General features: G+C 40.5%; 1 protein-coding gene across 4 annotated transcripts in view; it reads right to left on the reverse strand.

The window, feature by feature from the left end:
• Nucleotides 1-14,901, reverse strand: part of LOC105919956 (zinc finger protein 2 homolog) — a 51,814-nt gene that overhangs the window by 6,317 nt on the left and 30,596 nt on the right. Inside the window, exons 1-5 of one of the 4 annotated variants that reach the window (XM_036128947.1) lie at nucleotides 12,423-12,850; nucleotides 12,227-12,295; nucleotides 11,913-12,135; nucleotides 1,849-1,967; nucleotides 1,526-1,761 (exon numbers count right to left, since the gene is read on the reverse strand). In XM_036128947.1, the coding sequence (XP_035984840.1) occupies nucleotides 1,526-1,761; nucleotides 1,849-1,967; nucleotides 11,913-12,135; nucleotides 12,227-12,295; nucleotides 12,423-12,651 (876 nt within the window). In that variant the 5' untranslated portion in view covers nucleotides 12,652-12,850. Of the gene's footprint in view, nucleotides 1-1,525; nucleotides 1,762-1,848; nucleotides 1,968-11,912; nucleotides 12,136-12,226; nucleotides 12,308-12,422; nucleotides 12,852-14,901 lie in introns of those variants that run through there. The other 3 variants (XM_036128945.1, XM_036128946.1, XM_036128948.1) reach the window with 3 other exon arrangements.

Below are 14,901 nucleotides of genomic sequence, written 5' to 3' on the forward strand. Positions count from 1 at the left end.
ACTCCACAGCAGACACTGCACTCGTAAAAATCACCAATGATTTCCTCATGACAGCTGATTCTGGTTTGTTCACTATCATCATCCTCCTTAACCTGAGCCCAGCCTTTGACACTATTAGCCACCCCTCCCTCCTCAATAGAGTATTTTCCATCAACATCACTCACACTCCACTGGACTGGTTCAGATCCTACCTCTCAGTCTGCACTCAGTTAATTCAACTCAAATCCTTCTCATCCCAGCCTTCTCCCGTCTATTCAGGTCTGCCCCAAGGTTCTGTCCTGGGACCCCTCCTTCTCATCATTTACCTTCTTCCTCTTGGCAATATCTTCCATAAGTACAATATCTGTTTCCACTGTTATGCAGATGACACCCAGCTCTGAATGTGGAAGCGCTGCGCCTTCGTGGCTGGTTGCTGCAACTCTAGTCATTCAGCCGTTCCACTCAGCGTGCCGCGGGACATTTCTAAAGCGCTGGTGCTTCTGGGACACCACAATAAACCCACCTCCACTCTCCCACCCTCATCCTTTGCTGACTGTCTATCAGATGTAAAATCCTGGTTCTCCTCCAATGTTCTCAAACTAAATAGTGACAAAACAGAGGTTATCCTCTATGGTTATAAACGGACACTATCCAAAACAGTTTCTCAAATCACCATTGACAACTCCATAAGTCCATTGACAGTCTCTTCCTTCCATACCCGTCTAATCTCCTCCTTGTTGCTACTTCCTCCCGCACGCACCGATTCTCCTCCTCTATCCACATGACTGTCCCACCTGCCCGTCTCACCACCATGGGGAGCGGAGCATTCAGCCACTCAGCAACTCACCTTTGGAACCGTCCACCTGCAGAACTCATTAACGCCACTTCACTCCCACTCTTCAAAACCAAACTCAAATCGGCATTTTCCCTAAGATTTCATTTGCACTGTGTAATTTTAGCCTGATTTGTATTTTTTTGCTTAATGATCACTTTTTATTGTTGTTTTTGTTGCATTGCTTTTAACCAATGTATGGTGAGCTTGAGTGCCCAGAATGGCGCCTATAAATAACAAGTATCATTATTATTATTATTATTATTATTATTATTATTAGGGACAATACTTTGGGTACATTGATGAACAGCTAAGTACGTATATTGAAAAATAGCCCATAAAAATACTCCATAGTTTCTATACAACTAAACCACTACCCATAGAAACTTTACTTATATTTATATTTCATCATTAAGACACTTTCAAAAAAAAATTACCCACTGCATTTGAAATGCATCTACTTAAAAGCCCCAGACTTTCATTTATCCTGTAAACCAAATCCTGAAGGTTTCAGAAGTGAGCTATAGCTATCCAAACCCATTTGCTGCCAAATACCAACATCTAAAAATAAGCTTCTTGTTCCCAGAGAGAAATCACCCTAAATCGGAGAACAGACTACAACTGTGACTTTGAGGAGGTGCCAGTCTGTTTCAGACCAGCTTTACCAGTGCCTTAAAGTGGCTGAATGTCAAATAAACAACCAAATCTCAGAACCTTGGGGCGGATGTACAGAGCCGAGTTTCCAATGGATTTGATGGCGGTGTTGATCTCCTCTGGAGTCAGAGCTTTCACATTCAGAGGCTGCAGCTTCCTGCTCTTATCTGTTATGAAGGTATCAAAAGGTTCCCCAGCAGCCAGCTGAGGGAAGGTGGATCTTAGCAGGTCCAGGAAGGCCGCTTCCTCTAGACCATGAGGACACTCCAGGTCCCAGATCGGACTCTTCTGAAACACTGGAACAGAGCGAAAGGCTTCCTGTGAGAAAGACTGGAACTGCTGGACTGGTGATGGTCTGATGAGCAGAAGCAGTTAGAACTTACCAGCATTTGAGAGCACGGTGGTCTCAGAGTCCTCCAGTATCCGGATCCTGAGATTTAGAGGCTCCTTTGTGTTAATTTTCAGAGTTAAGCAGTGTCTTTTATGTCCAAGCTGAACTGACCTGCAAGATGATTACATCTGATTAGCTTCTTTTCTCACAGATATCAGTGGTGATAATTAGAGGAAGGAGCGCCACCATCAGACACATTAGGGTAAGACCAGGGTTTCAGTTACACATATTTGATCGTGGCGCTACACCACACCTTTAGAGTGAATAAGAAAATATGTTAAAACAGTGTAAAGCATGTTACAGTACAGCTACTGTATATTTACAATTATTCTAATCATAATGAGAGTTTAAAATGGATCTAAATATCATGAAGTGTAAAAATGTACTGTATTTTTACTGTCTGTCTCATTGCGAAGGTCACTAGTGTATGAAGCTACTGGTTGCTACTTGGCGCTGCACTACTCTCGGTAGTGAAGGAAAACGTCCAGTGTTGCTAACTTAGCGACTGTGGCTATATTTGGGGACTTTTCAGACCTCCCTAGCAACTTTTATTAAAAAAATATTACCTAATTACCACACAACACATGAGGGGGATGACAAGATTATAAAGTCTGCAGATGACACCGCTTTGGTCTCATCCATAGGAACGAGGAATCAGGGTACAGGGAAAAAAAAGTGAAATTCTAGAGGGTTGGAGCACCGAGATCAATCTGCAGCTCAATGTGGACAAAACAAAGGCGATGATCGTCGACTTCCGGAGATCACAGGCTAAGCATGCCCCTCTCTGTATCTGTGGACGCACAGTGGAGAGATTGGAAAATACAAAGTTCCTCAGTGCAGATCTCACAGGACCTGAGCTGGAACAAGAACACCAACTCAGCAACAGGGCATTCATCAAATGGCATCACATTAGTCTGCAGACAGCTTGAGTTTCCCGGCTGGTCGGACAAGAAAAATGTTAACTAGAATGACTACAATCTCAATATCAATCAATCTGGGACTATAAAGTGCACTGGCTTATAAGACGCATTAAATATTCCTCCCAAGAGTGTAATATCATTCCGCATACACAGGTCTCACCTTAAAGGGAGAGCTATCCTCTTCTGTTGGGAGGACAGAGTAGGACAGACTACATCGCCTTGTTTCTACCATGAGGCCAAAGTTTATTTGTTGCTAGTGTGTACGCAGGGGCAGGCTACCTTACCTTACATGAATGAACTTCTAGTTTATTCCAAAAAAAGTAAAAAACAAAGCAACTGGACTTGTTTTCCGTAGTTGAAGACGTTTCGCTTCCTCTCCAGGAAGCTTTCTCAATTCAAAAAGTCTGGAGTAATGTGCAGTACCAAGCTTTATACTGCTGCCTAACAAAGGCCTTGTAATGGCTTAGATAACATGCAAATACAACCGAAACAGGTCCACCCCTTAGCAATGGGCGGTCGTTAAAGCCATTAAGCCAGCAGATTGAACCGAAACTGGTCAACTCCTCTGTAGCGAGGAGTCGTTAGGGTTGTTATTGGCCTGGCTTACAGGAGCAATGTTTTGATCACCCATATGAGGGTGAGAATTGAGACTGTGATGATTGGCCGGAATTAATTCTATAGCTGTATTGTAAGTTTTTGAGAGTTGGAACCCCCAGATTTGTTGTTCCTGCGCATAGACCCGGATGGCAGTGTAGTGGTCAGCGCAGACATGGGGGAAGGACCAGAGGACCGAATAGACGAGGTGGACATGTCAGAACTTTTCAAACACCTACAGACACTGGATACTGGGCATGTGACTGTTTCACATCAGTAAGTCAGCCTGGCATCGAGTCACCAACTCTTGGCATGAAGTCCCAATACAACCTCACATCCAGAAAGTCAGTACCCCAGCAAGGGGATAACGCTCCCATGAACGATGTTTCCTCACCCTGGAAAAGTGGCCAACGCCCATGAACAGCGCAGATCCCAAGCTGTCAAGGGAAGTGACTGTATGAATTATCTGCGCACATTGGAGCCACTTGTTTTATCAGACTCAGAGTTGTGAAAAGGGGACTTTGTGACTGAGGTGCTCGCAGAGACATTACAGCGATCTGCTCCTGCAAGAAATGTGGAGAGTCACGCATGAAAGCCTTGAATATGAAGTCTTAACTCCGATCTCATGATTGCCTGATCGGTTGCATGTCAGTCCGAGTCCATCGCAGGAGCCACGGACTGGTATCAAACATCTTTAAGGTAAAACACAGACAGTTATATCTAGCCATATACTACTGAACAAATTTAATGGGATGTGATTTGGATGGCCTGTGTTCTCATATTTTTTCTTTCTCCACATTTTTTGAGTCTATAGGCCAATGGATCAGGAGATGGTAAAACATTTCTTAAGGCAACCGAATTGAGCGTATCCCAGCGTACAGGTTTGCGGTTTTGAAAAATATACTAATATCTATTAAATTTTTGCTATTTAACTGATATGTAACTTTTACACATGAGTTTTAATTCTATTATGTTCAGGACCATATTGCTCATAATTAACCAGCAGCAGATGTATTTTACCATATCTTCTATGGGTAGAAAATCCACTGGGGTGGGAATACTTTCACGTGCTCCACTTACGTTTAGGGTCACAGTTGAGTTGCCTCTCTGGGTTTACTAGTGCATGTCATAAATTTACACAATGGGGGTTGCAAACGTCCTGGGGAGACAGGTTTATTACACGGGCCTCTCTGGTAAGCACAGATGTGTCCTGATTGAGACATTCTGTTTTTGAACAACATAGGTTAAACGGATCTGTTATGTTATTTCTTAATAACTCGCAAATATTGAGATTTTTCTATTGTACAAATAACTGTTGCCTACTATGATACACCAGCTTTTCACCAGAAGTTGCTATGTTACCAGGTGTTTTATTCAGGTTCCACTCTGTCTCAGTATGTAAATAACTTGGAACATCCAGCATTCTCACAAAATCGAGGCCATCAGTCTACAGTCATCATTTCAATGGGTACACTGATTTTACACAACTTTTGAAGGACTTCTTGCAGATATATTGTATGATGAAATTGCATTATATTTTGATTTGGATTCAGGATACAGGGAAGTGGTTTTCCTACTTCAATAAAGACAAGTGTTTGTAGTCAAATTGTCTCCACTTGACGACCATATACTGTTCTAGGTTGATGTTTTTGTAACAAAATTATTTTTGTTCCATGGAGGGAAAATAGGATAAGATGCAAAAACTACACAAAATGGAAAAGGGGATACCGTTAATTAACCTGGATGAAAGGTTCTTTTGCAGGACCCAAGGGAAGGTATGTGACTGCGTTGTAAATTAGATAACGGTTCTTTTAAAAAAACAAAACAAAGAACTCTCTGGGATGTTGGTTTAGTTGACTCCCAAAACACAAGCCTGGACCATAAAATAGATTTAATGGGCGAAGTGTCAGAAAAGCCCGTATCTGTTGGAGGAGGATTCTATGAGGGGGGGTTCTTGGAAACAGGCCCACAGTTTTAGCAGTGCAATAAAGTGAATGTTAAATAAAATAGAACAACTACATAAACTAAGAAAAGCTAAATAAAATAGACAAACAGAGAAAAACAGAGGGTAACTTAATGTAAACTAATTCTATTAAAGACCCTGTTTAAATAGGATTCAAAGCCGCATATCTCGTGTTGGAGTTAACTGGATCAGGGTTTGAACACTTGATAGAACGATAGGTGAACAAAATGGGGTTTGCTTTTTCTCTCAGATTAAAAATAGGAACTTTTTTCCAGCACACAGAGTGGACATCTGAAATTGGAGCAGAGGTTACAGAGTTTAATGGAGTGGTGACATGCTGAGAAGTTTTGTGTGCAATGTCTGGTAATTTTTTGAATCCAAAAAAGCATACTGACATTTTTACAGGATAACTGTACTTTGATTTCAAAACTGCATTAACTAATTTTTGATTACACAGACAAGGCGTTCCTCTCCAAAGTATGTGTGCTTGCTGCATTTTCTTACAGGACAGCATAAGGACGGGGAAAGTGAAATTGCGATAAAGTGTCTCATAACTAATACATTTATAAAATAGATTTCCCATAGGATGGAGATGGAACAATGGAAGGTGGTGTTTGTTTCTTGTGGGAGTGTTCAGTTAATTTCATTACAGGATACGATTCCATATGACTGAAAGGAGCTTTTCGGGACTGAAGTCAACCTCCGGAATTACAGGTAGCCCACGACATTTGATATCTAAAAGATTGTCGTGTAAGTTTCAGGTTGTATTGGAGACAAAAAAATTAGGAGGGTCCAGGAATGGGAGGGGGAGTCCACCGACCCCCGACCTCGAAGGAGTGCGCTCTAAGGTCATCAGCAGACAGATGTGGTGGGACAGAGGTCAGGGGCCCATCAGATTCCAGAGCTATGTGTACCAGCCACAGAGAGTTAAGGGGACAACACCGGGCCAACTTTCGGGTCAGACTGGCTGACTGGAAGGGTTTTCAACTACCGCCCACCTGTACCAACGGGTGACAGGGCAGCTCGACGCGCCGATTTCCACTCACGGATGAGGCTGGTGGATTTTTATTTTGTTTCTGTTTTTCATTTTTAATAAAATGATTCACATACAGCTGTGTGGAGATCGCGGTTGGAACAATGACTCTATAAACCATATTCTTTAAGGGCGATGAGAAGATATCTCTGAGACGCAAGACATCATGACAACAATTGAATGCATTGTGTAAAACAAAGAAAAATAATTTTGTAATCACTGTATTTCTCAAATGAGTTACATATTCCTTAGATGTTAAATGCTAGTACTGTTATAATCTTGGTTTTGCATTGCATGATAATCTGGTTTTTATTCTGTGGTTTGATCTGAATGTAGTGCTTTCACAGGTTATATTAATTTCTAAAAAGATATCTTGTTAATCTAGGTTAGGACTCTTAAAGTCATAATTAGATCATATAACAGTTTCTGGTAGTTGCAAAGTTATCTTAGCCTTGCACCTCTCTGAGAAAGGTGCTTACTTTTCTTAATTCTAGTAGGTTATTAGCTTATACTTGGGTTATTTTACATTGAAGGGGTAAATTTGAACTTCATTTGATTTCATAAGTCGCCAACAGAGGGGACAGTGGGTTACAATATTACATCTTACCATTTACACTTTGTTTAAGGGTTTCAAGATATGGACTTAGTTTAGCCTAGCCCAAAACAGAGGGAAATTGTTAAGAAAATATCTTAGTGAAGCAGAGTGGTGTCTGTCTCTCCCTGCTCCAGCGTAAGATAAACATGGAGTTTTATTGATTCACCAGGGGGGGGGGGGGGGTCAGAAGAGAGGGGGTCAATCATCTTCCCCTGAGCTTGCAGGAGGAGTTTTAAAGTTGATAAAAGAAATGTCTTGGTAAAACTGACTTCAGACAGACTTCGACCGTGCGGTGAAATCATCTTAATTGGTAATGTAAACTCTGTCTCCATATTTACTTTCTATGAATTAAATATGCATTTAAACTGTTCTACCTCTTGATTAATATTTTCTCACTTGCGGCCAAATCTGAAACCGAGATAAGATGGGTTTTCAATAGACATGTAACTGCACGCCGGTAAACCCAATCTTCAACATTAGGCAGCAGTATAAAGCTTGGTACTCATCATTACTCCAGACTTTTGAATAGAGAAAGCTTCCTGGAGAGGAAGCGAAACGTCTTCAACTACGAAAAACAAGTCCAGTTGTTTTTGTTTTTTACTTTTTTTGGAATGACCATGACCTGGATGACTGAGAATCTTCACCAGCAACTTCTAGTTTAGACATTACAGTCAGGCAGTCTTGTAGACAGCTCAGTGGTCCTATCAGGTAGTGACACGGTGTACCATAGTGCTTGTCACTACCCGATCCGTACCGGTAGCACGATCTGTACCATCAGCTCATTTGCGCGTGCGCAAACAGAATAACTTCCGGTGGGAAATATTTAGTTTTTCTTACTTTTTTATTCTTTTGTATTTTTTCGAGGCAGGGGTTTCTTTTTGTATATCTTTGTATTTGTTGCAATATTGCATATTCTAAGAAATAAACAACAGAAATACATAAATTAATACATTGTTTTTTGTTTTTTTAATAGCAAAAATGTTTCCCAGTTGTAGTTAGGGAAATAAAAATATATAAACCATTTCTTAAAGTACCTGAAACCCCAGCTATAAACACATATAGGAGTACAGAAACGTACTTGATTTTGAATTTTTTTGAAGTTTGAATTTTTTTTATCATTTATTTGATTTGCATATGCATGTATTTTGTGCTTAATAAATGTATTTTAATAAGGTTTGCCTTCACTTTGTGTGTGTTCTTTGTTTTATTCCCTGTTCGTTTATCTAAAAAAATAAAAATAAATAAAACCATGCAGCTACTATAATGACAAGGTCTTCTCTAGTTTATGATGTGTACACCAGAGGGCGCTAATTTCTCAATCGATCATTTTAACTTTCTAATAAAATAAATGTTTAGAACAAGATTATTTGTATAACGAAATTCACCGTATAATTAAGGATTAAATATTTTTTCCAGTCCTGTTTGAAGAAGCAATAAAACTAACAGAGTGCATTCAGACAATACAGATAACTTAAACGTTACGCAATGATATCTTCCCGGACTGGAAGCTGGAGCATATCCGATGATGACGTCAAGCAATACAATGGAGAGAATGTAAAACGTATCAATTTCTTTCAGAAAAGTCTTCATTATTTTATTTACGATATAGTTTAGCATTTTTTAATGATTTAGGTATAGAAATAAGTATTTTCAGTACCGTCATTACATTATTTTTTTGGCGACCCGGAAGTTGTTGTGTTTGCGCTTGTGCAAATGAGCTGATGGTACGGATCGTGCTACCGGTACGGATCGGGTAGTTACTAGGGCTGGGTATTTTGACCAAAGTCCTGAATCGATTCGATTTCGATTCATACATCTATGAATCAATTAATTTCGATTAAGTTCGATTCGATTCGATCTGCTCTTACAATAATAAAAGTGGCTCAACTGTGTTGCGAAATACACATGTATTTTATTTTTTCACTTCACATTAAACAAAGTGCAAACAAAGTGCAGACTTGTAAACAAAACTGTCTCAAAAGTGCAAATTTGTATAAATAAAAGTATTTACTTTTTAACTAAACACTGCAATTTGCATCAAGAGATTTTCTATTTTAAGGGCCAAAAAATACTGGCAAATAAATACAAAATAAGTTGAACTGCTAAGTCAAATTATTGTCTTTTTTTCACTTCTCATTAATTGTGAGATTCTTGTGGAGAAAAATAAGTTCATTCACATGATCTGTGCTTAGGCAGCTCCTTTTTGCAGTGACAATGTCACCAGCTGTTGAAAATACCCTCTCTGATGCAATACTGGTCCCTGGGACACAAAGATAATGCCTTGCAAGGCGAGCCAACAGTGGATATTCCCTTTCGTTTAACTTCCACCAGATCAAAGGATTTTCATTCAGCCCAGCAGGATTTTCAGCTTTGTATCTTCTAACTTCATCTTCAGCCCTTATTGCTGGAGTTTTCAGTCCCTGATCTTTTACTGTTGTTGAATAGACTGTCCCAAGGAGAGACTCCAAGGTGCTGGATTTCTTTGGCTTCTTGGGCAAAGTATCCTCAGCTTCTTTATCAGTATCATTGCCACCATCTTGCTGTTGAATTGGACAGAAAAAAAAAGATTGAGCAAAAAGTAATGTTCTTTCTAATCCAATCGTTTAATCATAAGTGAAAACACTCTTATTAAATTAAAACATTTCTAAATACTTACATCACGTGCAGCAGTGGCAGCCTCAGCCTGCAGCCTGGAGAAGGTGTCATTTTGTTCTGAAGCAGACAGGAATGGAAGGGCCTTAAAGCGAGGATCCAGCGCGGACGCTGCATACAAGGTGTCCTTTTGTCCATCATATCTTGGAAATAAGGTGTAACAGTTTGAGTGAGGATAAGTACATGATGGAATATGGTCACTGACTCCTACAACTGAAAAACTAAAAAAAGGCACATAAAGTAAAAAAAAAATAAAAATACATACCTTGTCCCCAAGTTATTCTTTACAGCAGCTTTTAAGTCCCTGACTACAGCGCTGTCTTCTAGGCTGGGGGTGAAGGCATCCTGAAGCAGGGCGAGCAGTGGGGCGATGACGGAAAGAGTTGGCTGCTTGTCCTCCGACATCGCCAACGTAGCTTCTTTCATCGGTTTCAACACCCGGACCAAATCCTCAGCAGTTGTTACATCTTCCTCTGTTAGGGTGCACAAATCCTTTTCATTCCTGCGCACGTCTTGAGAAAGGAGAGTAGCAGAGATGGCTGGTTGTTGCTCCAAAAAGCGCTCCAGCATGTCCAGTGCACTGTTCCATCTTGTCACCACGTCAAGTGTTAGTTTGTGCGCTGGTAGTTGAAGCAGCTTCTGTTTTTCTTTCAGTATGTAGTTTGCCGTTGTACTTCGGTGAAAGAATGCTGCTATACGCCTCACACGATCAAGCAGACGTGACACAGCGGGGATTTTTAGACCTGCTTGTGAGGCTAAGTTCAGCGTGTGCGCGAAGCAGCCGACATGCATCAGTTGCGTTATTTCCACTGCACGAACCATATTTGCAGCATTGTCCGTAACAACCGCTGGTTGTTTGCTGGTCAGCCCCCATTTCTGTATGGTCCCCGTCAACATTTCGGCTAGATTTGCAGCGGTGTGGCTCGAAGTAACTTCGGTGGTCTGCAGCACATAAGACGCGAGGCGCCACTCGTTATCGATGTAGTGGGAAGTCACCGTCATGTAGGATTGAGTTGACAGCGATGTCCATGTGTCACAAGTTATGCCGACTCTCTCTGCTAATTGCATTTTCATTTGGATGTCGTCTTTCACTCGTGTGTACATCATGGGGATAACGGTTTCTGTCAGATGTTTGCGTTGCACCATAACGTAGTGTGGTTCGAGCACATGAAGGAGCCGCTTGAAGCCTTCATTTTCCACTACCGAGTATGGCCGTAAATCTTTGCACACAAAAGTTGCGATGGCCTCTGTTATCTTAATGGCCCGCGGAGAATCTGCTGGTAATGCAAGCGAGTCCCTCAATTTCATTTGTTTAGCTCCGGAAGGTTTGTTGTCGGATGTTAGCTTAGCATGATACCTTGTCAGGTGATTTCGGAGATTTGTAGTGTTTCTACAATAACTGACCTCCGCTTGACAGATCTTGCAAACCACTTTAGTTTTATCCAGCACATCCTCTTTAGTTCTTTTAAATCCAAAATAGTTCCAGACGTCAGACTTCAGTTGGGAGGGCTTGCTGAGCGGTGCGTTACTTGCGTCGGCCATTTTGCATTTGCCCACGCCCGCTCTTGAACGTCAACGTGACTCACGTCACTATAAAACTAATCGATCTCATTACCTACACATCGATTTTGTAAAATTTTACTGGAATCGATCCAACATCGATTAAATCGATTTTTTTACCCAGCCCTAGTAGTTACAGTGCTCCTAGTATCCATTGAGTGGAGCGACTACTTTGCTTATCAAATGTACACAGGAATATAAGGGCGCACCATCAATTTTTAAGAAATGTTACAGATTTTAAATGCGTCTTATAGTCCAAAAATAGAGTATGAATCATATGCCTTAGAATATATGTGTGTGTGTGTGTATATAAATGTGTATTTTAACTTACTGCTTGGATGCTACAGAAATGTGCTTTAATTTGGTTTGTAGGGGCCTACGGCTAAATGAGAAGTTTGATCTGCTTCCCTTTAAAATTTGAGAAGATAAACACCAAAATTACAAAAACAGGACCTTTAGAATCATTACAGCCAAATTTCTTCAGCAAAGACACTGAGGACATTCATTATGTGTTGATGTAGATGTTGGAGATTAGCTGAAGTGAAGAAAGTAAACCACCGTATGACACCACCACACCTTAACATTTTAAGGACTATCATCAGGTTAGTTAGTGTGTTATTGAGTTAAAGTTAAATAACCTAAATAACGACCACAGGCTGTGTTAAAACAAGGTCAGTTCATGGAAAACATGATTAAACCTCAGAGGTGGTGGTTCTGATGGAGATCTTTGGATCGTTACCTTGGTGGTATTTCAAAATCTGGGTCCTTCAGGTCTTCGTGGATCATCTTGTTTTTTATTACTGATTCTTCATCCTCCTGTTCATCATCGTCATCCTCCTCTTGTTTCACCTCCTCATCATGACCACCTTCTTCCTCAATCTCGCCTTCCCCCTTAACATCATCCTCCTCCTCTTCCTCAGAGTGTTTCCCAGGTGGACTGTGACTCTCAGCTGCCTCCACACCTGAACACATCCCACAGAGTCTGTTTCTGATCTCTGGTCAGAACCAGCATCTCCAGTCTGGGTTCTGGTTGTGTCTCCAGGTGAGTCCTACCTGTGCTCTGTGTGAGCTGCTGCTCCTCTTGCTCCTCACCAACCACCACCTCCTCGTGGCTCTGCAGATCTGGGAGCAGCTCTAGTTCAGTCACATCCAAACAACATCTGATCAACATCTCTGCTGCATTTGGACCTTAAATCTGTAAAATCTCTGCTGTTCTGCATGTAATGATCATCTCCAGGCCACCACTGACCTGTTCTGGGCAGCTTGAGCCGAGGCTGCAGGAGCTCCAGCTGCCTCCTCTGCCGCTCGATCTCGCGCCTGAAGCCCGAAGCCTCCTCCTCGTAGTCGGCTACGGTCCTCTCCACCACCGCTAAGATCTCCCGGGCGGCTGTGCTCAGCTTCTCGGTGATGATTCCTCTCAGGACGCCGCTTTTGGACATGTTCAGCGGATCGGAACCGCCGCTGCTGCAGTAAAACATGCTGGATTGTTCCCTGGTTGGATCCAAAACCTCTGCACCTTGTTTTTGAACGTATACTTCCGGTTTATTGTGCAGCAAAAAAATTAGTCAGTGTAGGAGCAGATGTCACTACCCGATCCGTACCGGTAGCACGCACTGAGCTGTATTATATAGCTCAGTCTGTGGGTAGCACGATCCATACACGATCCGTAACATCAGCTCATTTGCGGAAGCGCGAACAGAATAACTTCCGGGTCGCCAAAAAAATAATGTAATTACGGTACTGAAAATACTTATTTCTATACTTAAATCTCCAAACAGGACTGGAGAAAAATATTTAATCCTTAATTATACAATTAATTTCGTTATACAAATAATCTTGTTCTAAACATTTATTTTATTAGAAAGTTAAAATTATCGATTGAGATTTTAGCGCCCTCTGGTGTACACATCATAAACTAGAGAAGACTTCGTAGCCGCATTGTTGTTTTTTTTTCGAACAAAGAACACACACAAAGCGAAGGCATACCTTATTAAAATACATTTGTTAGGCACAAAATACATACATATGCAAATCAAATAAATGATAAAAAAAAACTTCAAACTTCAAAAAAATTCAAAATCAAATATGTTTCTGTACTCCTATATGTGTTTATAGCTGGGGGTTTAGGTACTTTAAGAAATGGTTTATATATTTTTATTTTCCTAACCACAACTGGGAAACATTTTTGCTATTAAAAAAACAAAAAACAATGTATTTTTTATGTATTTTTTTTTTGGTTTAATTTTTAGAATATGCAGTATTGCCGCAAATACAAAGATATACAAAAAGAAACCCCTGTCTTGAAAAAAAAATACAAAAGAATAAAAAAGTAAGAAAAACGAAATAATTTCTACCGAAAGTTATTTTGTTCGCGCACGCGCAAATAAGCTGGTGGTACAGATCGTGCTACCGGTACGGATCGGGTAGTGATAGCAGAATAATGTGTTTTGAAAAAAAAAAAAACGCTATTAGAAAACAAAATATTAAACAAAATCAGCTACGACGAGGTTGTAATGTTTTCTTCAAAACAGAGCTAATTGACAATTGGGCATACATTAAAAACCAGTTAGGCATTCCCAACAGAACACTCCAAATAAATTCAGTTCATTTAAACGAACAAGTCTGAAACGCAATAACCTCTTTAGACCTGACTACTTTAGTCCAAACATAGGCTTTTTGACATTTCTACATTTGTTATTTAGTACACTTTCTTTACAATTGTCATTTTTCTCCCATTAAATGTGACATCCATGTCAAAATAGTTGCATCTGAAATCTATCTATAATTAATATTTCTATCGATCGATTGATATGATATAATTTTTCTAAGTAACATATAAAAATCTAACGATCTGTCACTAGTATAGTCTTTCTTACAACTGTCTATACACGTATATTGTTGCAACTCCAAAGAGAATCAGCCTAGTCGCTTCAAAGGGAAAGGTAGGGTCCTGTTTGTCTGACGCGCTGCTGTTGCTTGAGAAGAGAAGCGCACTGGATCTGGGATTATATCGTGAATGATTATTGCAACAGTGGCTTTTAGTGTTGATTACATGAAGTTGTAAAAATGTCTATATGGTGTTACATGATCTGTAATTCATTTTAGCAAGGCAAAACGGTCAACAAAAAATATGGCTACCCCGCTCCCCTCTCTCCTGTCACCTGTCGGTACAGGTAAGAACTCCTCCTTTGAAGTAACCAAGCCCCATTCACTAAATATTCAATTCAATTTTAATTATATAGCGTAAATTCATGAAACATGTCATCTCAAGGCACTTTACAAAGTCAAATTCAATCAGATTATACAGATTGGTTCAGATTATACAGATTGGTCAAAACATTTCCTCTCTAAGGGAACCAACTGATTGCATCAAAGTCCCGACAAGCAGCATTCACTCCTGGAGCAGCGTAGAGCCACAGGGAGAATTGTCTGCATTGTCCATGGCTTTGCAGCAATCCCTCATACTGAGCAAGCATGAAGCGACAGTGGAAAGAAAAACTCCCCATTAACGGGAAGGAAAAGACAGAAGACAGAGCAGAGACACAACACGAGAGACAAACAAGCACAGAAGCACACATTGATCCAGTAATCTGTTCTACATTAGATGGTAGTAGAGGGTGATCTGTCTTCCCTGGATGATGTCACAGCTAACAGAATGCCAGACCAGGTGTACCTACTATGAAGAAAAAAGAGAGAAAACAAAAAAGTTAAAAGCTGAAATTACGACA

Source organism: Fundulus heteroclitus, unplaced genomic scaffold (genome assembly GCF_011125445.2).
Source record: "Fundulus heteroclitus isolate FHET01 unplaced genomic scaffold, MU-UCD_Fhet_4.1 scaffold_125, whole genome shotgun sequence".
NCBI classification, from domain to species: Eukaryota; Metazoa; Chordata; class Actinopteri; order Cyprinodontiformes; family Fundulidae; genus Fundulus; species Fundulus heteroclitus.